The sequence below is a fragment of the Dermacentor albipictus genome, chromosome 10, assembly GCF_038994185.2.
Source record: "Dermacentor albipictus isolate Rhodes 1998 colony chromosome 10, USDA_Dalb.pri_finalv2, whole genome shotgun sequence".
In the NCBI taxonomy this organism is placed as follows: Eukaryota; Metazoa; Arthropoda; class Arachnida; order Ixodida; family Ixodidae; genus Dermacentor; species Dermacentor albipictus.
The window spans coordinates 65,665,566-65,693,180 of NC_091830.1; the positions used below are offsets into that span (position 1 = coordinate 65,665,566).

The 27,615-nt window shown below is 47.5% G+C and overlaps 1 protein-coding gene across 1 annotated transcript in view; it reads left to right on the forward strand.

Annotated features, from left to right (window-relative positions):
* LOC135904163 (uncharacterized) overlaps positions 1–27,615 on the forward strand; it is a 300,921-nt gene that overhangs the window by 248,902 nt on the left and 24,404 nt on the right. Inside the window, exons 7-8 of the mRNA XM_065434772.2 lie at positions 21,982–22,297; positions 25,361–25,483. Of these exons, the coding sequence (XP_065290844.1) occupies positions 21,982–22,297; positions 25,361–25,483 (439 nt within the window). The remainder of the gene's footprint in view (positions 1–21,981; positions 22,298–25,360; positions 25,484–27,615) is intronic.

The following is a 27,615-nucleotide window of genomic DNA, read 5'->3' on the forward strand; positions in this document are numbered from 1 at the left end:
GAAGTAGCATGGATAAAACAGGTTGTAGAAGAACACAGCGTGTGTCTGCCCATGGCCAAAGTCAAAATCAGTGGACCATTCGGGGAGCTAGAGACTGAGGCTGCAGTTTCCAAAATTTGTCACTGCAGTATCCCTACATCTTTTCGAATCGTTCGAATCAGTTACTGCGTGACAGAGGGCTCAAACTGGGAGAGGGCATAGTACAGGCATTGACCAGAGGCCAAGCTCGTAAGATCGCGGCGCTTTCGGCTGAAAATGCTCAAGCTCCTCCAGCTGAAGCAGAAAAGGGGATAGCTTCAATACCCGAATCCGAGCTAGGCCCGACGGACAAAAGAACAGTTGAGGAGAGCCTGCCAGTTGACCAGCTCAATGAGAGCGTAGCACTAGAGTGTCAGAGTTCTAGCCTGCAGGAAGAGCATGCAGACGCGCTCACAAGCGAGACAGGGTCGTTATTATCACCGGCCTCAAAGAACTTTGATCAACTCTTACGCGTGGATAGAGAGTCACTGGCAGCTGAGCAAAAGAATGATGAGAGCTTAGCTAAATTACGTGACACAGCTAAAGAAGGCATTGCTAGGCGCAACGTAACGATACATGAGAAAGGAGGATTGTTGTATCGGCATTACAGAGATCGTAAGGGTAGGATTTTAGATCAGTTAGTCATACCTACTAAGTATAGGGAGGACCTTTTGAGTCTTTGTCATGGAAATGGGTGGTCCGGCCACCTAGGCATAAACAAATCAAAGGAAAGATTGCTTATGGAATACTACTGGCCTGGCTGTTTCAAAGATGTAGAAAACTTTGTAAGATCATGCGACGCCTGCCAGCGTTCTGGTAAACCAGGAGAGACTTGGAAAGCTCCACTGAAGGTAGTGCCCTTAATAACAGAGCCTTTCAGACGACTTGTAATAGACACGGTAGGGCCTCTTCCAAAAACAAAATCAGGCTACAGGTACTTGTTTACCATGCTGTGTCCGGCCACCAAGTTTCCAGAAGCAATCCCTTTGAAAGAGCTCAGCTCCACCGAAGTAGTAGACGCGCTTTTGACAGTGTTTGCACGAGTTGGGTTTCCAGCCGAAATTCAGGCAGATCAAGGGTCAGTATTCACGAGCGCGCTGACTTCCACATTCTTGCAAAAGTGCGGGGTAAAGTTAATACACAGTTCTGTCTATCACCCTCAGTCAAACAGTGTAGAGAGGTGGCATTCGGTGCTTAAGCGAGTTTTGCGTGCGCTCTGTTACGAGCACAAGGAGGACTGGGAGAACTGTCTGCCGGCAACTTTGTTTGCTTTGCGAACGGTTCCACATGAGGCGACAGGGTTCTCACCAGCAGAACTAGTGTATGGGAGGACACTCCGGTCTCCACTGAGAATGTTAAGAGAGATGTGGGAGGAAAGAGGGGAGAGTCCAACCGTGGTTGAATACGTGCTAAATTTACTGGAACGGCTAAGCGCAACCCAAGAACTAGTCGGAAAGAACATGGCACTAGCTCAAAAGAACGCCAAATTCTATTACGACAAGAATGCGAGGCTTCGTACGTTTAACGCCGGAGACCAGGTAATGATCCTCAAACCTTCAAGAAAGAACAAGCTTGAAGTTCACTGGGACGGGCCCGTTAAAGTGTTGCACAAACTTTCAGATACCAACTATGCTTTGAGAACGCCCGGTCGCAGGAAGGAAGTGAGGATATATCACTGTAATTTGATGAAGCCGTACGTAGAGCGGAGCGGAGTCGTTAACTATACCGTCAAAGAGCCGGATGGCATTGGTACCAAGTTTAAGGAGTATAGGGTAACCTCCAACTCTGAAATCGGCCTAGAAGAAGTAGTAGAACACTCGGTAAGCTCGCATGCTCTAAAACCCGAGCAGCTAGATGAGCTAAAAGGGGTGTTAGGGGAATATCTCGACAGATTCAGCGATCGGCCGGGTAGAACCGAACTGATAACGCATGAAATTGAGCTGACCTCTACCGAACCAGTAAGATCAAAACCTTACAGGGTGTCTCCAAGACAGAGAGAGATTATGGAGGCAGAGATACAGCGCATGCTAGAGTTGGGAGTTATTGAGCCCGCTGAGAGTGACTACACGTCACCGCTAATACTCGTAGAAACCCCTAACAAGGACCCTCGTCCGTGTGTTGACTACAGGAAGTTAAATGCGATCACTAGGGATCAGCTGTACCCGATACCCAACATTGAGGAACGAATTGAAATAGTTAGCGCTGCTAAATACATTTCAACTATAGATCTCGTGCGGGGGTACTGGCAAGTTCCCCTTTCAGAAAGTGCCAGCCGCTATGCCGCATTCAACACGCCTGTAGGCACTTTTCGCCCTCTCGCACTCAGCTTCGGGCTGAAGAACGCGCCGTTTAGCTTCTCTAAGTTAATGGATATTGTCCTAAAAGACTTGCAGGAGTTCGCCTTACCTTATCTTGATGATGTAGCCATTTTTTCGGACAGCTGGGAACAACACGTATCGCACCTCAAACAGGTGTTCTCACGGTTGAGGGAAGCCGGCTTAACGATGAAAGCGGAAAAGTGTAGGTTTGGTTGTTCGCAGGTTACTTATCTGGGCCATGTTGTTGGTCAGGGCATGAGACGGCCGGCTGAGCTGAAAATAGCGACGATTGGAGATTTTTCTCAGCCGCGCACGAAAACGGACGTTCGTTCATTTTTGGGACTTGTGGGGTACTATCAACGGTACATTCCGAATTACTCGCAATTGGCAAGTCCATTAACAGACGCCCTCCGAAAGGGAGCACCGAGTAACGTACTCTGGGATAAGGACAAGGAGAACGCTTTCCAAAGTTTGAAAACGCTATTGGTTTCTCGCCCTGTGCTTCGCGCGCCAGACTACACAAAGGAATTCATAGTTCAATGCGACGCAAGCGACAGAGGTATGGGCGTGGTACTTAGTCAGGTCGGCGACGATAACGAGGAGCATCCTATCCTCTACGCCAGCCGTAAACTAAATGTAAGAGAGGAAGCCTACAGCGCTTCAGAGAAGGAATGCGCTTGTTTGGTTTGGGCCGCCCAGAAGATGTCGTGTTACTTGTACGGAGCGAAGTTCATCTTCGAGACCGACCACTGTCCTCTGACGTGGCTCAATCAAATGTCACACAAAAACGGCCGCTTGCTCCGATGGAGCCTCACTCTCCAAGAGTACAACTTCTCCGTTAGATATAAGAAGGGAAAGTTGCATAGCAATGCGGATGGTTTGAGCAGGCTAATTTGAATTCTGCGTTTGGGGGTCCCGCTTAAATTTTAGGGTTACTAGTGTTAATTTTATTAAGTGAAGAAGATCCCCTCTCATTTGGCAGGATTCCCTCCTTGATTGCTGAATGTGTCAGCAGGAATTTGCTTCAGAAATTGGCATAGCGAAATGCAGCATTTTTTGTTTGCTTCTGCACTTATGTTGTTGTTTTTTTTTGAAGCCTAGCGAGTCTAAAGTGGGAGCCAATGCACGTCATCTCGGCGCAGAGCCGTGTTGTGGGGTTCATTTTGCAGTTGCCTGTCCTTGTTGGATGTTTTGGGGCGGTGACATCAATGCACAAGTGGTCGCTGCGAGCCAAGACATCAATCCCCAGCAGCCGTTCTCTTCCTGCCTAGCGGTTGTCAGCGCTAGACAGTCGAGACTTTCCGGCCCATGGAGGCGCTGTCAAGAATGGCGAGCTTCGAAGCAAGATTGCCACCTTGCCACCCGATTACGACAAGGGGTGCAAGACGCGCACCTCCCCCTCTCCGTCGCTGCAGCTGCGAGGCGTTCAAAGAAGCGACCTTTGCGCTGGAATCCGCCGCCTTCCTCCAGCCCCTTCGACATTGTGACGGGACGAGTTCGGTGTGTGGACAATGATTCCAGAGTTCCCCAACGCGGAGCTGATTTGACACGCCTGGTCAAGCTGCCGCGGGAACGACTTATTTTTGCGCTTCTCACGTTTCGGCAGACGCAAAACAACGAGCGACCCTCGATCGGCGTCGATACTTTCCGGAACGGCACCCCCTTCAACGCCGTCGCTTGGGCTTCGGAATGTGTGTGCCTTTGTGTCTGTAAACTGATCTTCAGAGCAGCTGCGAGTTGGTGATGTGTAAACGAACAGCCGCCGCGTCGTAGGACCGGCGGATCGAGTGTATAAAAACTGTGGTTGTGCGAATGTTGGACACACTCTTCTTGAGCAGTCATGTTAGACTGAGTCACTTCTCTCATGCAGTCATGTTGGACTGTTACTCTTTTTCTCAAGCAGTCATGTTAGACTGAGTTAATTTCTGTAAATAAACCCTTTTCCCTCGTTCTCGATGAGAAGCAGTTCTTCACTTCATCAACGATCTCAGCGTAAATAAGTTGGACGACGGCATGGGCCAGCTACCTTCGAATTCATGCCGTACTCCAATCTTGGCAAAGGACCACGGACGAAGGGATTGAGCCCCCAATCCTGACACCGGGCGCAGGCGCACAAATGGATTTAATCGCGAGAATGACCTGCCATTGGTGGACCGTCAACGCTAATAGTATGCCTGCTATCGTCACTACAATCCACACGTTTGGCTGAAATACTTAGCTCCAGGGAATGCATTATGGAACGCCACTTCCAAATTGGCATAAGAGGAGAAGCGTCTTCCACAACGTGGACCTTTACTGCTGCAACTCTGCAGGTCCTGTCCGAGAAGAGCTGATTGTTGGGCTAGTTGGTCGTCCATAATAGAAGTAGGGACTTAGCGCGATAGAAAGACGGAAACAAGAGAGGTGGGCAAGGAGAAGCGCATGTCCTTGTACACCTTTCATGTTTCCATGTTGTTATCGCGCTACCTTACTACTGTCCGAGAAAGACACACAAACACACACACACACACATATATACATACATATATACATATATATTTATATATATATATATATATATATATATATATATATATATATATATATATATGTGTTTGTGTGTTTGTGTGTGTGTGTGTGTGTGTGTGTGTATGTGTGTGTGTGTGTGTGTGTGTGTGTGTGTGTGTGTGTGTGTGTGTGTGTGTGTGTGTGTGTGTGTGTGTGCATGTTAGGGTGGAGGCCTGAGTAGTGCGACCTTGCTACGGGAACGAGTGAACAAAAGTGCAAATAATACAAACGCAACGTAAAAAGACTAAATGCCAGCCAAAGCCACTCGAGTTTACATTGAGTATATATGTCGCTCACTGCATTTAAAATTGGGCAAGGCCATTTGCAGGGATGTGAACCGGTACCGTCCGTAACACATTTCGCAGAAAACGGAGGAGAGGTCTCAACGAAATCCAAGCATATGCGTAACCTTGTTTTTTTTTTGGCAACGTCATGTTGGCATGACAATAAAGATCATACATCAAGCATGCGCGCCCTGCGCCTAGTCGTACACTATCGGCAGGGAGCACCGGAATAAGGAGGTACTGTGGCGCAATGACACAGTCACAAAGAGGGCACACAGCGCCCTGTGATGTGCGTCTATGTGTCTTCTTTATGATTGTTCCTTCACGCTACAATACGTCTTTAAGCAAACACCAACCAGCCCCAACAACAAGTTCTCCGACCAGAAGGCCCCTTCAGCTTCGGCCATACCTTGTGAAAACGTCATTTTCGCGAAGGGGTGCTAAATTGTTTACGTCTCTGCCACTCTGCCACGCAACCGAATTCGAAAGCACGGCGTAAGTGTTGTAAGTAGAGATTTCTCACGCCGCGCATCAACTCAACTCCGTGGCTATGCAGCTCGGCTGCTGAATACGAGGTTGCGGTTTCGATCACCGGCCGCTACGTCGGTGCTTTCTGATGAGGGTGGAAAGTAAAAAAATCGTTCGTGCGCTGTACATTAGGCGCAGGTGAAATGAAGAACCTCCGATGGTCAGAAATAATGAGCAGACTGCTCATTAGGACTTCATCGTATCCCGCGAATTACTTCAGGATCTTCATCCACACATCAAAGGCTTGTCGTCTAGATCAGGCTTACGGAATACCATTCGGACGATTCAATGGGCCAACTTCAAATCTGAGATGGAAGCTGCCTGCCGCGAGGGCCTACTATCAGGGTTAGAGCAAACGATTAAAATGACGATGAAAAACGCCACTCGCATGATGACGACCTCTTCCACGCGGAATGACTTCGACATAGAATTAGAACGCCTTCGAGCGCTTCGTCGCCGGGCGGAACGTCGATATCGGCGTACAAAATCAATTCATGACCTTAGGGCAGCCAGGAGGATGCAAAAGAAGATTTAGCGTCGTATGGATAGATTAGCGTCGGAATGTTGGGCAACGTTTTGCCAGAAACTCGACCCCCGCAAGCCACTGTCTCACATTTGGAAAACGGTGCAAGGTCTGCGTTGCCTTCCAGAACGGCGTTTCCCATTCAAGGCGCTAGCGCTTTTCCAAGGGCGGCAAGACATCGATGTCGCAGAAAACTTTTGTGCGCGGATCGCAGACCAAGCGACTCGTCCAGATCCTCCAGGCCGAGCTGACGTCCCCAATTCCCGTGATGGCCGCATGGACCTTCCTTTTACAATGGAGGAGCTCGAAGCGGCTCTAGCTCTCTGCAGGCGCTCATCATCTCCGGGTCCGGATGGTATATCATACCGGGCCTTGTGCTATCTCGGAGAGTCCGCGCGGATAGAGTTGTTGAGCCTTTACAACTCCTCATGGCAGGAGGGAAATGTTCCTGACGGATGGAAAGTAAGCCGCCTGGTGCCACTCTTAAAGCAGGGCAAATCCCCATTAGAACTCACCTCTTACCGCCCAATAGCGCTGGCCAGCTGTGTAGGAAAGATAATGGAACGGATGATGCTTGGCTGCCTGGAATGGTACCTTGAATACAACAAGATTTATCCGATTTCCATGGCTGGTTTCCGGCGTGACCGCTCTTCTATCGACAATGTAGTTGATCTCGTTTCATATGTCCAGCACGAAAAGTCCCGTAAGCGTTTATCTGCAGCTTTATTTCTAGATGTGAAAGGCGCATACGATAACGTATTACATGAGGCCATTCTCGACGCCCTTGCGACGGTTGGCCTAGGTGGTCGAGTTTTTTTGTGGATTGCAAGCTACCTATCTGCAAGATCATTCTTTGTCTTAACTGACGATGGCCCAACTACGCGACGCTATACCAGCAGGGGCGTTCCTCAGGGCGGCGCTCTCAGCCCGACGCTATTCAACCTCGCTCTTGTTGGACTTGCTGAGTACTTGCCAACTACCATCAAAATTTCAATATACGCTTACGACATCTGTGTCTGGACTTCGGCAGACACACGTCCTCAGATACGTGCGGGACGTCAAAGAGCGGCCACTTTGACAGCGAACTACTTGTGTAAACAGGGTCTCAGCATATCACCAGAAAAATGCGCACTAGTAGCATTTACTCGCAAACCGATGACGCCTTATATCATCTCAATCAATGGGCGGACCATTTCCTATGTCCGAACCCACAGATTCCTTGGCTTAATTATTGACTGAGACCTCTGTTGGAGCCCGCACGTGGCCTACATGAAACGGCGCCTGACAGCAACTTCCCAGTTGTTTCGATACTTGGCAGGAAAGACGTGGGGGATGTCAGTAGACGCAATGCTTAAACTCTACAGAGCTCTCTTTCTCGGTTTTCTAAGATATAGTCTACCTGTACTGAGCAACACCTGCAAGACAAATATTCGTGTTCTGCAGGCAGCACAAGCTCAAGCACTCAGAGTCTGCCTTGGTTTGCCCAGATGCACCTCAACAGAGGCAACTCTTGCGATTGCTCGGGACCATCCAATGCGAACTCACATTACGGTGGAAGCCCTGAGAACGCACATCAGACATTTTGCACGTGCCACCTATCACCACCTTCAGACAGGCACCAATCATCATTCGCTAAAACTATCATCAAATACAACGACAAACTTCCATCGGGCTTCACCGCTGCATCTAAACCATCGATACCCCCTTGGTGTCTTATCAGCCCTACAGTCCATCTCAGTGTACCAGGAATCGGAAAAAAGTCTGAACTGTCGTCACCTGTGCTCAAACAACTGTCTCTGCTTCTTCTGCACGAGAGGTACGCGAACAGGGAACACATTTATACCGATGGTTCCACAAACATCCAGTGTTCGTCCGGTGCTGTGGTTGTCCCAGCAAAAGCTATTACCATCAGCTTTAGGACTGACCACCCAACAACATCGACATCTGCTGAACTAGCTGCTCTTCGCGCTGCACTTCGTGTCGTCAATCGGGAGCCACCTCGACAATGGTCAATCTTCAGCGATTCAAAGGCAGCCCTACAATCTGTACTATCAGCTCTGCATCGTGGGCCATTCGAACAGCTCGTATTCGATATTAGATGCCTACTCCATACATCACAGGAGAAAGGGCACCACGTGACGTTTCAGTGGCTGCCAAGTCACTGCGGCGTCAGTGGAAATGAAGACGCCGATAATGCCGCTCGGGCAGCTCTTGAAGACGCACAAGAAGAGGCCATACCGCTTTCATGATCCGACGCAGCTAGCAGACTTCGAGTGCTTGCACATGAGATCACGCTATCTCTATGGTGCACACCAAACAGCCAGACCACCCAGAGCAACCGTCAATACCACCTGCCCTTTTTGATGCATCTCTATATGCCAACTGGACTGCGTCGAAGAGAGGCGACTCTGCTTTATCGCTTATAGCTGGGGGTGGCTTTCACTAAATCTTACTCCTTCCGCATTGGAATGGCCGACAACGATCTCTGTAATGCCTGTCTTTGCGAGGAGACCCTGGAACATGTTCTGTGCGACTGTCCTGAATATAATGTTCAGCGACAGTCCCTGGCATCTGTTCTAGCGCGCCTTGACAGTAGACCATTGTCCCTCGACACGATTTTCACATGCCGCCGACAGAAGATATCGCAGGTGAAGGCGGCAAAGGGACTACTTCGGTTTTTGAAAGAGACGGGATTGGACAAGCGGCTGTGAGAGTGACGTCGCGTACCATGCCAGATTGATGGACTCCAACGGACGATGTGTGTGTGCTGTGCTCTGTGCTCTCTCTCCCTCTCCCCCTTCCCCATCTTTAATCTCCCCCATCCCTCTCCCATGTGTAGGGTAGCAAACCGGTTAAGCCAAACTGGTTAACCTCCCTACCTTTCCTTCTCCACTTTTTCGTTCCTTCCTTCCTTCATCCACACACATTTATTTTTAATAACGGAGATGACATTGTATGAAATAACAGCCGCGTGGTTGCTTAGTGGCTATGGTGTTGGGCTGCTAATAGGTCGCGGGATCGAATCCCAGCAACGGTAGCCTCATTTAGATGGGGCGAAATGCGAAAACACCCGTGTACTTTGATTTAGGCGCACGTTAAAGAACCTCAGGTAGCCAAAGTTTCCGGAGTCCCCCACTACGGCGTGCCTCATAATGAGATCGTGGTTTTGGCACGTAAAACCCCTTAATTTTAAATTTTTTGCACGAAATAAGCGTAACCGTGGAGTGTCCCAGCTTCAGATTTTATTCGCCGGTGTTGGGCTTTTCGTACTGTATCGCAACGAGTGCATTATTTGTGCTTCGCTACTGCCAGAGCTGCCACCGGAGGCTCCGTTGGAATGATGCATCCTCGAAACAATGCACTGAAGTTTTCTTCAGCGCTGACCCATTTATCTGTACTTGAATTTTTAATGCCTGAGCGACGGTGGTATTGTAGAACGCGCTCTGGCTTTGCGCAGCTTTCCGAATGTGTTAAGTGAAAAACGGAGTACTTATTCCGCGATCTGTGCTTTCGGTGGGCTCGGGTGTTTCTGATTGTTTGTCGTCACCATAACGGCGAGATGCCGGGCTGCAGATTATGTAATCACGAGCTGGTGTCTCATTTCTAACCAGTATTCGTTTGAATGCGACTTTATGCGGTGTCCTAGCACACGCCCTCCGTAAGTGTTATACATTATTTAATTTTGGTATTACCTACCTACAGAAGCTCCAATTCACCCACACGATACATGCTAGATGCGGCATTGGTATTTAGGCTGATAACACGTTTAGATGCATCAGGTGAATCTGACATGGTGGAGAATGCGGAACGGTGTGTTTTGAATAACATAACAACGTCGAACTGCTGAGAACACGACACTGAGAGTTTGTGTGCATTGCTCGCGCTACACGCTTGCCCAGAAAAATTTATTCCTGACACTTACACATACATGTTTGCCTTATATGCAGGTAGATAGCAGTACGCGGGGTGCTTTTACTTGTATACTTTTAACGTAAACATGGCAGAGGGGCTCTCATGTGTCTTTCGTGAAGATAAAGCTACACAGTTCTTGAATTTTTCAGATGGATTCTTTATCCTAGTCGGGCTCCTTTTAAGTTTTATGAATGTGACGGACACAAAAGAAGGTGCATTAAGCGGACGTTTCTGACGAGGCGAGATAGTTTTTAATGTCTCTCGAGTTATTCCGCTGCATCATGGAGACAAAATGGTTTTCAGTGGCATCAAAGTGTTTGACGAGCACCGAGCAGGGACCAAAAAACTTTCGCCCCTCAAGCATCGACGAGTGTTATGCGACGCTTAACTCCATCGAGCTGCTGCAGGGGTTTCTTGTTTTTGTTTTCTGTTTTTTTTTCCGAAATGCGCACGCACAATCTGCAACCGTACTTGAAATATCTCTTTGTAGATATCCTTTCGAATGGACTTTAAGCTAAGCTGTAGTCTCCATCATGTGGAGAAGAGATCCACCAGACAAAAAAGCACTTGTCGATGCGCGAAAAAAAGCTGGCATCTTCCATTTCGCGTGACTCTGCATCGCGTTCGACACCCAGAGTTCACGCTTCCCCGATGCGAGTTTGATGGCGCACACAATATCATCTCGTCCTCTTTCGAACGGTTCGAGAAGAAACTACAGCGCTTGGGACTCATTCTAGCAGATGCGAACGCTTTCCGAAATCCCGAAACTCGAAGGCACGGAACTGTTTTCCACTTTGCCGCTGCGTATAGAGCTCACGCATCTCAAAAAAAAGAACGAGCGTTTTATGCCGGCGCAACGTGTGTCGTTTACACGCGGGGAGACATGTTTTATGGTGGCCGTTAGGACAGCTTTATGCGTCGCTTAGCTCGTTTTCTAAAAGACCGAAAAGCGTTCACCATCGCAGGATTCTAGGGTGTTTTGCGGAGCGTCCCGATTTAAAAGCAGCTGGCACGCATACTTTTTGTGGTGGCTGTCGCACTTCTCAATAAAACGCCTTCCTTTTCGCGGCTTCGGGCGTCATAGCGTTCTGGCACCGCCGGCTGGGCTGCTCTAAATTTCTTACCTTTCTTTCTTTTTCTTTATTTATGATAATTCCTTGCGTTAAGAGGGCGGCTGATATTTACCGCGTATCCATTTCTGGTGTAAATTGAGGTAAATAAACTTACTGCAAAAGAGAAGGCGTAGTCGATGATTGAATGACATTAGTGATTCGAGGGAGCCCCTGTTCAAAGATACCGCATGCGTACTCAAACTCTTACAGGGATATTGGGGGACTGCTTTATTGCGAGGCGGAAATGTGAATCCAACGGGCGTATATTCATTTTAATGTGAAAAATATGTGCTTTTCTTGGAAGGTAGCACGCTCGGAATGTGCTGGGCACTGTTTGTCGTGTTCATGTCATTGCATAGTTTTTGACGGCGTGAGTCTAACCTTTCCTGGAAGGAAGGTTAGAATGGAAATGGAAGGAAGGTTTTATAATGGGACATAAAGGTTCGTTTTAGTTCGATACGCTTAACTTGTGTTTCTTATTCAAGCAGGTCTTGTTATTATACTATGGACGTTATGGACGGTGCTCCCGGAAGATATTTCCTGGTGATACATATTTAGCCCTTATGAATGCGATACCGGCAAAGTTTCATACGCTAGAATTACATGAGACTTGGAACTGTAACATATCCGCCGTGCATGGAAATGCATTCACGTGCCACACGATGAGTGTGTGTGGGTGGAGGGCTCTTACCCGTTATTTTGATGTGTTAGTCAAAGTTATTTAAACGTCATATCGGCCTTTTACAACCAATAGTATGTCGCAAGTAATCTGAGACGGCAGTGAACTTTGATAAACCAGTGCACACTCATTTATTAGACATTAACTTTCTGTCTGAAATTATTAGTTTTTCACCCCATGCACCAAGCGCTCAATGGCAGCAAGGGCATTCCAACGCGTGCTTTGGCTTTTCGATGTTTTATCGCCCACCCGTTAGGTTTTGTGCGACGGCAAAGAGGGGCTGAAAATCAACTCGTCGATAATTGTAAACTTTCTTTAGCGTAGGCATGCATTCGTTGAATAGAAATTTGTTGAGTTTTCCAAATGCTGGCAGGGGCATGCAGGGAGTATTCCTTCTAACGGTACCGCCAGACATGCTGTTAATGCAATCTGTAATAGCGTGTCAATGCGCGATCGGTCAGGCCAGAATCAGCAGCTGCAAAAAACACGGCCGACGAAAAAAAGAGAAAAAGAAGAAGACAGTTCAAAACTTAAAAGAAAATAGGCCTTGAGCTCATTATGCAACGAAAGGTATCACTAATGCTCAGCGCATTACATGGATGTCTGCTCACTAGCTACCTTTTGAAAAGCGTCAGGTCGTGCGCGGAGAAATAACTTCATTCTAGAACAGAAAAGTACGCACGCATGTAAGTATTTTCATATTCATACCGAAATCTAGGCAGTACAAAAGAAACCGAACACTGAAATAGACGCTAATGGCAACGGAAAGGGTGATCAAATAGATTTGAATAATGGTTGCGTTGGTTAAAGAGCGAAAGTCAACAGCAACAAGTCTGACTTCACGATAGGGCAACCTACGTACTGATTTGTATTAGGAGAAAGAAGCAGAGCTATGCATGCGTTTTAAAATGCAAAGCCCATAACCGCTGATCTATAGAACTAAGAGAATCGTTGCCCAAGAGGAGAAAACGCATGAGAGTGGCGGAGAGTAATAGCGTCTAGACTCGACGAACACGTGGCACATGCAACAGGCTATCTTTCCAGGGCGCTAATGTCCCCTGGTGCACTCAATAGATTTCTTGATGCTGTACTCATCATTGTGCTGTTGCTGGTGAGATAGTTAAAATGAGGCGGAAGTGCTCATTCATCTATGCGCGTCCACGCTGGTGAAGCAAAGAAACCGTCCTTTGCGTAAAAACCCTGGGAACTTTGCTTCCGTTGTTCCAGATAAATTATACATGTTTCATGCGAATGCAATGGGGCGATGGAAAAGAAAACGGAAGTGAGTACGGAGCTCGCAAAACGAGTGGTTTACTCGGTTCACGCGGGCTTCAGCGAATATGATTAAATAACCACTCTTCTCGTCGTTTTGAGCCGATGCAGAATCAAGCGGGAACGTCTGGCGCGTGAGCCAAAAAAGCAGTGCGCCGCAGGAAATGAAGCCCTGGACAGCTGGTGTTTATGGCAAGCTGGTGCAGTTTCTGCGGAGAGTTTCTTTGGTAGAACGCACTAGAAGAGCCGTTTTTATGACGATCATGTTTCCTGCGCGCGACTTAATAAAGAAAAGAAAAGCTAGACTGTTCTTTGGAGTTCAAAGTTAGCCTTGTCCCCTTCATTTCATCACGTTCATGTGGCTCATTTCTTCTTCAAACAACAGGGATATTGAAATGCCATACATAATTGCCCCCCAATCTTGCATTGCGCAGTAACCCAATTGCTGCCTGTTCTCCGATCGCATCTGTACATAATTGCGGTACTTGCGATGAAAGCAGCGCGTCATTATCGGCAACATTAACGAATAGCTTTTGATTGATAAGTATGGGAACGCATCACTGGATTGTTTCCGTTAGCGCACTATTGCTTTGTGTCCGAATTTCCCGAGACAATCGAGGACATTTCAGTTTAAGCAGGGACATAATACCAATATTTATTTTCCAGAAGTTCCTGTTGAATAGTTCGAAGGTATCTGTATGTCGCGCACCACCTGGTGAAATAATGAAATTAAGCCTAGCTGCAATATGCTGCTTACCATATATGACACGTCTAGTCGGTGACGTGAGTTTCGAGACCTTTTTTCTCAGCCTGGACACCCGCTCTCATCGTGGTGTTTCTAGTCGGTATACTAGCACTTTCAAACAACATAGTGTAGTAATGCTATACTGGATAAGATTGAAAACTGCTCGGAAATTAACCAATTTCCTAGATCTCGGGTTAAAATTTTTGACGCCAACTACAAGTCATTTTTCTTTGCTTTGTTTAGGTCCCCTGCATCGTGTAGTGTCAATGGGAACGAATTTCTCTGCGGCAAACCAAAATATAAACACGTAATATTTTTGTTTTTTGTTTTATATCAGCAATGTCAGACCTGTTATTCAAACTTCTTTTTTTTTTCAGGAGGGATTTCCGTCGTAAGGTAGGAACATTTACTGCACAACTTAACCGTGCTGTTGAATGGGAGACTGGGTTCTTTGGCTACCGCAAGAATTTCGTACAACTCTTTTAAAAGAGTGGAAATTTGCGCAGGGATCATGTAGGTTATAGGTAAATAAATAAAACTAACACGACGAGGTAAAGACTGAAAGACAAAAGTCAGGCAGACACTTGTCTGAGGCGACAATTGCTTCCGTTCTTTAGCATTTCCACGTTCATCTTCTTTGAACACGTAGTTTTACACCGCTACGTAAGACCTAACGTTTCGTCGAAACCACTGTTGGTTCAAAGAATGTCAGACTGGTGGCAGATACAATTTCTGTGTCTTCTATAGTAACGTGCACATTATCGAGACTGATCGTGTGGTAGTGACATGTGGTACAGCGACATGCATGCTAAGTTTTGCTTAGTGGCCGGAAATTACCTGGTAGACAGGTAGGTAATTTAGCCTCAATCCATCATGAACGATAGCGGCAAGCTTACGCCAATGGAAGTTTTTCGCCAAACACAGCGGATACGTTCTTGAATCCACATGTTTAACGTGGAGTGCATGGATCAGAGTAGACATCCCTACCGTACACAGGGAGATAAAAAGTGGTTCACCAGGGCTCACCGGTGCTCTCAGCCTTTCGCTCTGGTGCAGTTCCTTTCTTTTACATTTTGGTTATTTTTGTGAAAGCTGTTTCACCAAGGAAGAGTAAGGAGACACTCCCACAGCAACTTGAACAAGGTCAATCGTGTACTTCATCGTTCATTTTTGGCCAACGGGCTGAAGAGCTCAACGCCGGAAATCATGGACTCTTACGGCCAATATACTGTGGCTGTGGGCCGCAATAGAATGAATAGGATGTGCCGGGTGTCGAGAAAGCTGCCTTTATCTTTTAAGAGTGAGCATCAATTCTTCATAGTTTTCTACGTGCCACTATTGGCGTTACACAACATAAACTTCTTAAGCCGATGATTTCTAACAGAATATGTCGAAAGCGGGGATATCCATGAAATCAGAATCAATGATCGACGATCATCCTGACGGTAGATGCAATAGAATCAGCAAAAACTGGAGAAGTTAAAAACCCTTCCGACATCCTCACTTGCTCCCTTACTGGAAGGATGCATCGACTGGTTTGATTTCCGATGCAGGCCCTTAAATCAGGTATTTGTACCTCAAGAATATTTTGAGTTCATTCGGGCGCATCTTTGAGATTCTCCGCTTGCGATACTTCCGGTTCATGAATTTAGTATTTCCGTCGTCGGCTTTACCAGCGCCTGTCAAAGTGAAGTACGTGATACATCGCGTCAGACCACTCGGTCCGAGGCATCTTCACTGCCGAAAGTGTCTCAAGACGGTCCGCGTGAGCGCTGTGTGTAGAAGTGAAGTGACCTGCCAGGTTGAGGGGAAAACCATGACACCGCCGACTATGACGCATTTTCTTTCCACTGTCCCAACTGTCCTGGCTCTCACGAAGTGGCGGTGAAAGATTTCCCGAAGATCCAGCAAGAAGCTCGTATTCTTCGCAAAAAAAAAAAAAAGAGCACGACACAAATATTCCCGTAGAGGGGCTACTCAATCTGTTCGCCGAAGCTGGCCAAGGAAGCGCCACACAGTCGTTTCAAAACGACACAGCGAATCCGAGGTCGATGAGAGAACACCGCGAACACTCGTGGCTCCCTGTGGATGCAGACAGGAAATGGCCCTTGCTGCCCTCTAGATCCAGGACCATGACAACCTAGCGCAGTGATTATCTAAGGCAAGAAGCGAAGGATAGGGCCAATGAAGCCGGCGACGCTGCAGGCAGGGAAAGAGATGGATATATTGAGAATGAAAGCGACCGGAAAATGCTGACTCATCTGCTTGGGTGAATGATCGTGATTCTCGGAGGCCTCCAGACTCCAGCCGCTAAATGTGCCCTGCAGGGGCTCGCCGTAGTGGAGCCACTTATTGCAGCTCTTCACATACTGGAAGACCATATTCTATGGCGCGTGTACTATTGACGCAGGGGAAGCCCTCTCACCAGTTTCTTCTTCACGCATCTTTATGAAGTTTTCTCTCAACTATAGCGACTGCAAGCAAGATCAGGAACCCGGTGCGAGTTTTCAGGGGGGGGGGGGGGGAGAGGGGGGCATTTTGAATGTTTACGAATCCCTCATCGCACATTTACGTCACCGCTGCCCCTCCCCTGTGCAGAGTAGCAGGCGAGAGCGTGAAAGCTCAAGTCGACTTGTATGCCTTCCTTAAAATAAATTTTTTCTCTATACCATAACACTACGGCACAGCACGAAGTTATACTTTCATCGCAGTTTTTCTTCGCATTATTCTTGTGGGCTAAATGTCACTGTGTCCCAAGTCAGAAATACGGAAGTCTTTACTACATCATTGAATAGCGTACTCCTGAAGACGCTTCAAGGGATATGTGCTTCTAAACTAAATTGAATTTTTTTATGAATCAATTCACGAAAAAGCAAAAGGCAGCTTCTTCGCAAACACCTTTATTTACGGCAATAAATTAATAAATTAATTAATTAACGAATAACTAAGTACTTGCCAATTTATTTATTGATGTATAGGAAACGTAGATGTAGGGAAAGGGGATACTGTAGTGGGCTCAATGACAATAGTAACAGTGATGGTTTCAGTGCATGCCCCTTGGACCTTTTACTTTAGAATAATTCGACAAAGATCACAAAATCAATTTTGGGTAGTTGGTCGACCACTCAGGAAGCATGCGCTTGTCCACCAACTTGGCCATCACTTCAGGCAACGTTAATCTTCTTTGCATTCTTTGGCAGTTGGGACGAAGTCGACGAGTATTATGTGGTGCCGTTTATGTAAATGGCGTGGGGCTGCTTGCAGTTCGGATACAGCGCTGGGGGAAGTTACACGGTGTGATGAAAAGGTCATTGTTGAGGAAGTTGAGGAAAACCATAAAAAGGGATTTAAGCATTGCCAGGACGTTGGCATTGCTCATAGCAGCCGACGAAAATGACAGAGTTCTCGTTTGCAGTGGGTGGTTCCACACTACGCATGAGTTGCTTTGTCAGTTGCGCGAGTTGAGTATCTTGTCAGTCTAAATTTCGGCCCTAACGCAGGCAAGAGTAACCTTGCGTAGCTGCACCCTGCTACTTGGTACCTATCGAGTCATAGTTCCTGCGTGGTAAGGCTTTGCTGTCATTAGCAGGTTGTGATACTTAATCAGGGGCTGGTGTCATACGTTGCGTCGATAACGAATTTTGCGCCAGCAACTTGGCCCTGGAAGGCGTTATGTTTATAAAGTATGCGTCACGAGGGAAACAGATGGTCGCAGATATTATTGTTGCACCTATTCACTTTGAACTGGCGTTCACCGGTATGAAAAAAAAAAAAAAGTTATCCGGATTTTACGTTGCCATAACCATAAACTCACTATAAGGCACAACGCAGTGGGGGGACTCATGATTAACTCTGAAAAAAGATAGGTTGATGCGGCCCACACGGGCGGTGTCGAGCCCACGCCTTCGAGCTCAGAGGCGCAACGCCATCGCCACTCGACTGGGATGGCAGGTTGTTTACCGTATTTTATTTTCTCAATCAACCTGCAATATAGCGTATTAAGTATAGCGTATTATATAGCGTATAGCCCCGTGTCGCAGAAAATCCGGAGTCGGTGTCGGTGGAGTAGTCCGTGAGCGAGAATTCCCGTTTGTATTTAGGTATATGTATACGCCAGGCCTCACTGTATGATACGCGGTATATGGGGGGTTATATTGCCCCACCATTCTATCGCTGAAGTTGCTCGTACCTTGTCCTACATTCTTGACACAGTTACTCCTCGGGATATTGATAAAGACAGCCCGCAAACAAATGCCGCGGAACAAAACACCGACACCGCATGCCTTTTATGTTAACGCTTTTCGGACTTAAATATTAAAATCGCGAAACGATAACAGAGATCTGAAAATGTTGTAACTTTTGGAGCGGTGGCTCCGCAATACCTCAGGAAGCAGCACACGCAAGTGGCCGCGTTTCTACCAGAAAGCTCGCCTTCGTGCTCAGGATTCGCTGGCAGCATTTCCCGGTAAAGATTACGGTTACATAAACTGCAGTTGCTGGGAAGGGTCAGAAGCAGTCAGGGGTCTTTGAATGCTATTGCGTCCCACTCTTTAAGGCAAAACTTGAGTGCCCTCCAACTTTTTTTTACACTGTGTATACGTACATAGATGACTAAATAGGTAACCAAATTTTTCATTGAAACGTTAGAGTGTTTATTCGCTCTCACATAGTGTTTCATAATTCATAAGGTGAGCTGCTACAGCTGACGTTTACTCCGTTCTAAAAAAGCGGCTTCTGGCACCATCAGCGGCGTTCTCCAGTCACGGCGTTGCCCCACACAGGCTCCTCGACGGTGCCCCGTTCTACAGCTATGTGAAATATGCGCGATGGTCGCGCTATAATCGTGCCAAGAATTTCAGCTGTTGCAATTGCGAAGCAGGGCTCGCGGTAATGCGCTTACTCCTTGAAACTGCTATTTGAAGGAAACGGTGAACTATAAAGCTTTCTAATTTGCATTATATTGCGGTCTCGAAATTTAGCGGCCGAACGCTTATTTGTGTCGCCGCGCATTGCCAGTGCACGAAAAGAGGAAGCAAGCATGTAATATTTATAGAGAAAGTGTCCACGGGAAATAACGTTCATTCGAGAGCTTGTGGCGACAGCAACCGCTGCGATGACTCGCTGTGCCTGATTTTCCAGAACAGTACCTGCGGGTGGTGGTGGTCAAAATGATTTAGTTACTACACACGCGTTCGACTTCCCCTCTTGGTAGTTATCATGTGTGGATTAGTGCACAGACATGTATTTAAAAAAAACTGTACATAGTGAGGGCAGAACAACAAAAAAGAAAAAAGGTAAGGATAACCGACTTCAGCGATTCCTTCGGCTCTGAACTCGTTTACTGCGACAGCAGCATTTTCCCAACAATGGAGGACGCCATCTTGGTAGGCTTGTTGGTTCGTTGGTTGGTTAGTTGGTATGCCGGTAAGGAACCAAGGTTCTTCTTTCTCCCGCTCAAAATTAGAGTCATTACTTCTCCACATGGGCGTCAGAGATGCATGCACCGCTAGAGGCGATCTCCGCAAGTGCAAAGTACTGCCGTCAAGGATAGCGGTGACAGGTTCGTTGGAGGCTTCAGATGGATGGAAGAAGACGCAGACGAAACTTGACGGCACTCCATTTACAACTTTTTTACAAGAAATTACACGTAGAAAAACGCAGTGCAATTGGATCACATAGGGCGACCTTATATCGACAGAGCTCGTGGTGCATAGCACCTTTGTCGGTGCAACGGGGTCACGATTCTTATGCTTCTCTCTGCCCCGCCCCAAACGTTTGCAGCCCACTCGCCAGTGTGGTTTTGAGTATGATCCGCCGACACACCAACCCTGTACTAGGATCGTCGTGTGATTGGTCCGCCGACTATTGAAGCATTGGGCCTCCTCCACGTCCCCTCTATTTTACCCAATTTTAAGGCGTTTGCACCTCTCCCTAAAGAAACTACTTACGAAACAAAAAAAGGCATAAGGGAGAGGGTCACAGAAGTATAGCGATCGTACCCTGCGCAAAGCTATAGAGCCCAACACAATGGGCACGATAAAGTACTAATAAACAGGCAGAACCTGCCAACTAAGGTGTTACAGAGGTTGACATATGCTATGTCGCCTCGTCCCTTGCTCGTGACTGCGTACACCCTATGGAAAAACCGATAGCGTTGTAGCGTAGTAAGCACGGGCCATACGTGGACGAAGGCTACACTGGAGGCTACAACGATGTGAAACTTGAGTCTCGCGTACACGTATCAAATAAGCACTCGAGTTCGGAAGGGGCTTCCTACAATGGTCAATTGGCCATGGTTTTAGAAACGGGTTGCTGTGACGGCCACAATGAGAACATTGCGAGCCGCGAACAACGGCTAAGACGTCAAGCCAAATCAAGTCAAGTGAAGATAATCTCCAAATTTCCCGTCTCCTTATATCATTTTCAAATGCACTTTACGTGCATGTGTTTAAACCTTGTTTATGCATTGCTTGATCTGTCCTCCAATATACACGCACAGATGCCGCTGCTCTCACAGTCGCAGAACGCAATACATTGTGCTACTTGTCCCCCATTGTCTGAGTAAAAATGATAGATAGAGATGCCGTGAGTAACGAAGAATATCGACCAGGGAGAAATAATGCAAACACGCTGGATGTACGAGCGTTCTAGTGATTCTCTTGAGTGGTTTCATCTATGTTATTGGCGTTTAAATTTACCCTATCAGGGTCTTAAGCAATGTGTTCTTTTTTGTAAGTGATGTGGTTTTGCTACTCCATAATGAACAGATGACGAGTTGCATGGTAGCGTAGTGGTTACCGAGCTCGAGCTGCCAAAAGCACATTGCTTCACTCGCATGGTTTCGAATCCTAGTGAAACCCGTTATAGAGTAATTTTATTTTCCATTACGCAGAGGGAATAGTGAAGCTGAAGACGGTGAGGTGGCCTGAAGACAAAAAAAAAAAATCATCGCTTTGTGTCGTCGAGGATCACAGCGGTCGCAGGCGTTACAAAATGAATGGATGGACGGTATAGTTGGTAAACCGGATGGACAAGGCAAAGCGCGAGCTTTGCAGTAAGAGATTGTCAATTCTTTCCTATGACTGAATCGGAGCCGGTAGCGTAAGCATCCTTAAAAGTCAATGATGTTTTCTTTTTGTTCTGAAACACAGGTATTCAATTATTCCTAGATCATAAGGGCTGTTGTCACGCTGTAATATTGGCCAAGATGGCAACTTTCCACAATACGTTAGCTGTGTGTATAGGTCGGGAGTCTGAACAATGCATGTGTTTGTCACCACAGCAGGTTGGCTGCCACCAAGCCACTGTGTACTAAGCGAGGACGTGTGCAGGAAGCGAGTGCTTAACTGCCCATATATATATATATATATTCGCGCACGTGCACACGCGGGCAAACGGCGATAAATGCGGTGCGTGGGTATGGTCTAAATCATATAGGTACAAATTGGGAAATCACTTTCCGTTATGGCTTGGTCACCCCCGCGAACGCCACAGACAAGCGAGAAGATTTATGATAATAAATGCAATCATTATTACGAGTACACAATTTGTACATGAAGCACAGGACCCTGTGCCTTGTCAGAAAATAATAACCCACCTCAATAATTATCACGTGATCTAGGAGCCTTTGGAATTTTCTCCATGCTCCGAACGGTCCTCACACAAGCTTTCCCAGTCTTGAGAGATCTGGGAACATTCCAGCAGCAGCTCAAGACATTCCGAAATTTGTGTGCGCCTTTAGAGACTGACGCGTACCTAATGTTTGACTCATACTCTCGCGAACGGCAGCTGAATTAATTTATTTGCTTATTTCGTTTGTTGGCAGTTGTTTCGCTCGAGATGCGTAATTCTTGACATGAAAATTGTTACAGCGCAAACACATGCAACCACAAAGTATGAAGGACGAGACACAAGCGCTTGTGTCCCGTCCTCCATACTTTGTGGTTGCATGTGTTTGCGCTGCAACAATTTTCATGTCAAGTATGCACCAACTCGCCCAGAAAGAAGTTTTAACGCGTAATTCGCTCTGTGTTCCGCATGCAGGACGTATGCGAAAGCGGGCAGTTCGCGGGCTCGGCGGGCAGCGGCGGCACGACGTCGCCCCGCCTGTCTTCCTCGGTCGGCTCGGTGTCCGTGGAAGTGTCCGAGACGACCAACCGCATCGTGGTGGACTTCTGCGAGAACGCGGGCTTCACGTGCCACGACCTGCCCTCGCCCACCACGGAGCTGTCGCCCATGCCTCGCGACTGGATCGCCATGCAACTGGGGAGGCAGCGGCAGGCGTTCGCCTGGCTGCAGCAGTCTTCCTCCTCCCGATGCGTGCTGGAGGGACTGCTGCTGATGAACGTCGAAAGGAACAGCTGAGTGACCTGCCTCTTTCGAATCGAATGGCAGCGCAAAAGACGGTACAGGAAGAAGGAAACAGAGAGCTAGCTGCCTCTATTTCCTTTTGCCGGTCTCGTCTCTCGCGCTCTTAGTCGATTCGACTTCCTCACGTACAGCCCAACCCGAATTTAGCATTCTGGCGCCTCTTCCTCTTTTCCTTGTAGCCTTAGACGAAGCGCATCGGTAACAACGCAAAACGCAGGACACATGACAGATTAGTACGTGATGAGGACGAAGTATATGGTCCTCGTCCGAGGGACTGCTGGATGCGGGTAGTGCCATCGCAGCTAATTCACGCAAAGGGGAGGCGGAGGAAAGAGAAAAGCGGAATGCAGGGGGTAACTAGAATAACGTCCCGTTGGCTACACCAAACCGGGGAAATGGGAAAGGGAAGAACAAAGATGACAGGGAGAGAGAGGAGGGAAGGAAAGAAGGATATCAGCGGTGAATTCGCTGACGCGTGTGGTCTAATAGAAATGGCATTAATAGTCACAGATGGTCACACAAGCCCATCGTCCTCAAAAAGCACAAAAGCGCCTTCACCGCTTTATGGGCCCACTAGCGATGGGGCGGTGGTACAGCAGCACCTGCACAGAAAGCGGCCGATTGTCCAGTTTTTACAGAGCATCAGCACGTCCTTGTCTTTCTGGGGCATATCGTTGACAGTGGCACAGCAGTTGGTCGATATTTTCTTCGGTGCCGCAGTCCTCGAATGCTGCACTGATGGTGACTTCAATGAATGTAGAGCATGCCTTTGTGAAGGCAACTCCTAACGAAAGGCGTCAGAGAAGCGTAGCTTCACGTAGATGAAGTCCGAGTGGAGGTCGGAGTTTCAGTGAGAGGTTTATTCGATGCAGTCGTGTAAGTCTTAAGTTTGGCGAGTTCCACTCGGTCAGCGATAGATTGCATGTCAGGTGTCGAAGCTGCCTTGAGGCGTCTGTCCTCGAAAGCGGAATAGGAACGCTGTGCTCTTCTTGATGTGCTGTGACCATGAACCTTCTTGCGTGAGTGGCCATAAACCTTACGGGACTACGAGTTTAGGACTATGCATTTTTGCTTGCTTACGGGGGTATGAGCCATTGCTCGGGAGCGTATGAGCCATTGATGATGACGGCTTTCAACATGCTGTTCTGTATCTTGTATGCGTGATTACAAAGAATTTAAGCACTGTTCGCTTTTCTTTGTTCAGTGCTTGTAGCCTCTGCTATGAGCCATCGCATTTTTTGCTTGCTTACGTTAGCATGAATGCCTACGAGAGCACGAACCACTGATTATGATAGTTTGTGTTCACGGAGGACAAGAATGCATAGTACCCTAGCCATATACAGATGCGCTGTAATAAACACAGTCTAGGTTAATGACGACAACACAAGCGCTAGCTTTCCGCGGAGCTCATTCACTGGTATTCAATATTTATAGGCAGAATGCTAAAAAACGCCCATGCACGCAAGAAAACTGCGAGTATGCTCTGACCTCTACCTATGAGCGCAGTCAAGATTCGAAGTAACATTTTGTAACAGGTCAGCCGAATGCCTGCTGAAACAGTACCGACGCGGTTTGTTTATTCCTTGAGCTTCGATAACAGCGCGTTATGCTGGTTTGAATGTTGTCTCAGAACAATGCATTCTTGGGACACAGCGCTGCATCCGCACTACAGATGGCGCTTTGTCCTTACCGCAGTTATTGTTCGTTTGTCCTATATTCTGAATTAGAATTGTAACCAAAGTACCTTGTTTTACTCAAGCGGCAGCGCAATCCTGTCACGCTTTTTAAAGAGAAGCTTTCTTTGCCTCTTCCTTCACACTTTCCCGCTGCTGCTGCTGCTACTGTGGCTACTGCTGTCTAGCACACCGCGTCGGGAAGGGGGGTTTCAGGGCGTGTGTATACATGACAGGAGCGCGGAAGAGAGGAAAGGCGACGGAAGGAATTCGTTTGGACAGCACTGAGTCGAACACCTCTGGAGCTCCCTTGGTGTTGCCACATTAGCCACTTGACAGCTGCAATTATCTGTAAGCACCCTCAAAAGCATTGCAGAAACCATAGTCCTTCCCTTTCTTTAACTTGCGAGTCCAGAGAGGACGTAGGTAGAACTGTAGAGAGAAAGGAGGAGCAGAGGCAGTTCCCATACAGGGCGTGGGGGGGAAGGTGAAGATGAAGTGAGAAAGCAAGGAAACCCTGATACTTACGACAGAGTTTGCGGGGAAACTCAATAAGCTTAAGTTCAAGGTATGGTAGAGTACGTTTCTGCTATTTCTGAAAAAATTCAGCGCTCTTCGACTCTGCGAAGAAGGATGACCAGCGAAGCTGGGAATGTGGGCCTCTTACTAGCGAACTGCATCACCCGCCGTGGTTGCTCAGTGGCTATGGTGTTGGGCTGCTGAGCACGAAGTCGCGGGATCGAATCCCGGCCACGGCGGCCGCATTTCGATGGGGGCGAAATGCGAAAACACCCGTGTGCTTAGATTTAGGTGCACGTTAAAGAACCCCAGGTGGTCAAAATTTCCGGAGTCCTCCACTACGGCGTGCCTCATAATCAGAAAGTGGTTTTGGCACGTAAAACCCCAAATATTATTAACTGCATCGCCGCCGTGGGTGGGTCCTGTATTGCACAATCTTCGGGATCGGCGCACGTATGGGGATTGCTTAACACCTGCTTCACCTGCACCGCGGATCGCCTCGGCATTGCACTACCTTTGGGGTCGGCCCACGTATTGTGAGTGCTTAACGCTCGCTTCGTCCCTGCAATTGCACTACCTTCGGGATCGACCCAGGTACGGGGAGTGCTTAACGCCTGCTTCGCGTCCGCAACTGATCGGCCCGGTATTGCACTATCTTCGGGATCGGCCCACGTGTCGGGCTTTTTTCTAGCAAATGTTGATTGCAAATCTGAACGCCTACATATGAACACAGCCAGTGCAGTTACGATTAATTAGATATGTGTGCACAAATTTATAAGCGGTATATAGATAACTCCCTCCGTGATTCCTCAGAGGGCGCCATCTCTAACTCCATGCGGACGTTATGTCTTTCTTTGCAGGTCAGTTCCCGTTCGTGACATACCTGGTGTGCGACGCGGCTCGTTGCGACCCGCTGCGGCTAATCATGCAAATGGAGAGCCACCACGATGCTGGTCCCGAGGGAGAACGGCTACACCACACAGGTAACATTTTGACGTATACGCTAGCATCGTAGGTTGAGGTAAAAATTGTTGGTTAACCTCTCAATCTCACGATGGCTGCCGACGGTAATGCGATTAGAATTCAAGTAATGTAGCCACACATTATATTGCTTATGTGTGTGTGTTCCGTTGTGTGTGTGTTAAATCTGTGTGCTCCGTTGCTTCGGCTACGTGTGAGCTACGCTGTCTCCGGTATCGGCCCACTTTGCTATGGCACTCTCTTGCCAAGGTCGCCCATGAACGCGACCTCATAACGACGACTGTATGTCATATGATGTGATATGATGCACGGCAGTGACTGTCTGACGGCGACGCAATGACGAGGATTGCATGCAACGGAGGCATAGTCACGATTGAATGAGTACAGTATGATTACGGTAAAATGACGAAGAAGGAATGACGATGATACCATAACGAAGGTGGTATGACGACGACAGCATGGCGATAATTAGGTGATCTTTCTAAGTTGGAGACCGGGGGAAGAAGACAGCATGATGAGACGCCATGACGACCATGGTACAACGACAGTGGCGTAAGGACCACGGCACAACAAGAGTCGGGTGACGAAGTTAGATCACTGTGACGGTATATAACGAGTGTATGACGACGACTCTAAGATGACGACGATTGGATGAAAACGGTATTCTGACAATGAGATGGGGACGAGTGTATGACAACGATGGCATGAGAACGACGTATCGTGAAAACTGTGTGATCACAATGGCGTAAGGACAACGCCGTGACGACGACGGTGCGGCGAGAGCCAATTGACAAAGCTATAGTCACGACTATGAAACGACCACGACGGCCTCACGATCACGGAATGCCAACAAATAAGTGACGAGTCTATGACGACGACGCTTGACGACAATGACATGACAAGAGTCGAAGGATACATATGGCATGACGACGATGCAACAAACACGACGACATCACGACCGCGAGTCAACATAAAGTGGCCCAAGCTCTTAGCCAACTTGGACCACTGGGTCTCGGTAGAAGACATGACGATGAATGCGTGATGAGAGAAAGATATGACGAAGCTGGAATGACGACAATGGAACGACCGCGATGGCATGAGGACAAGGAGCACACACCTAGTGTCCCATACTTGTAGACAACTTGGGCCACTGGGTGGGCATAGTGGACAGACAGACAGACAGACAGACAGACAGACAGACAGACAGACAGACAGACAGACAGACAGACAGACAGACAGACAGACAGACGGACGGACGGACGGACGGACGGACAGACAGACAGACAGACAGACAGACAGACAGACAGACAGACAGACAGACAGACAGACAGACAGACAGACAGACAGACAGACAGACAGACAGATAGATAGATAGATAGATAGATAGATAGATAGATAGATAGATAGATAGATAGATAGATAGATAGATAGACAGACAGACAGACAGACAGACAGACAGACAGACAGACAGACAGACAGACAGACAGACAGACAGACAGACAGACAGACAGACAGACAGACAGACAGACAGACAGACAGACAGACAGACAGACAGACAGACAGACAGACAGACAGATAGATAGATAGATAGATAGATAGATAGATAGATAGATAGATAGATAGATAGATAGATAGATAGATAGATAGATAGATAGATAGATTCAAAGCTCCTGAAGTAGGCAAATATTGCTAAGCGCATCCAGAGGCTGACCATGTGAACGTTACTGAAAGCCACTTGTTGCAGCATGATATCAACTATCCAGCAAATAATTATACTATAAATGAATTCGTCAATTAAGATTGACCTTTGTCTATCCAACTTTGGTTATTACAGACAATTACATATTTGCCCACAAGTAACGAACGGATGAAAGGGTCGATTAAATTAAAAAAAAGCGTTGATGGAGAAAGCGTGTATATGCAGTGGTGTTTCTTCTGGTTACTTTAATTTCAACTCTATTATAGAGGCTTTCTTCATAATGTTGCCTCCTTAGATGAAGGTGAACGGAAATAACCGATCGCGATGAGATGCACAACATTGTTTCTCTCGCAGATTGTGTGTTCCATCAGCCACTGAATTTTCATACTGGAAGTACTCTGTGCAGATTGCATATTTTGTCTTGTGTAACTTGTA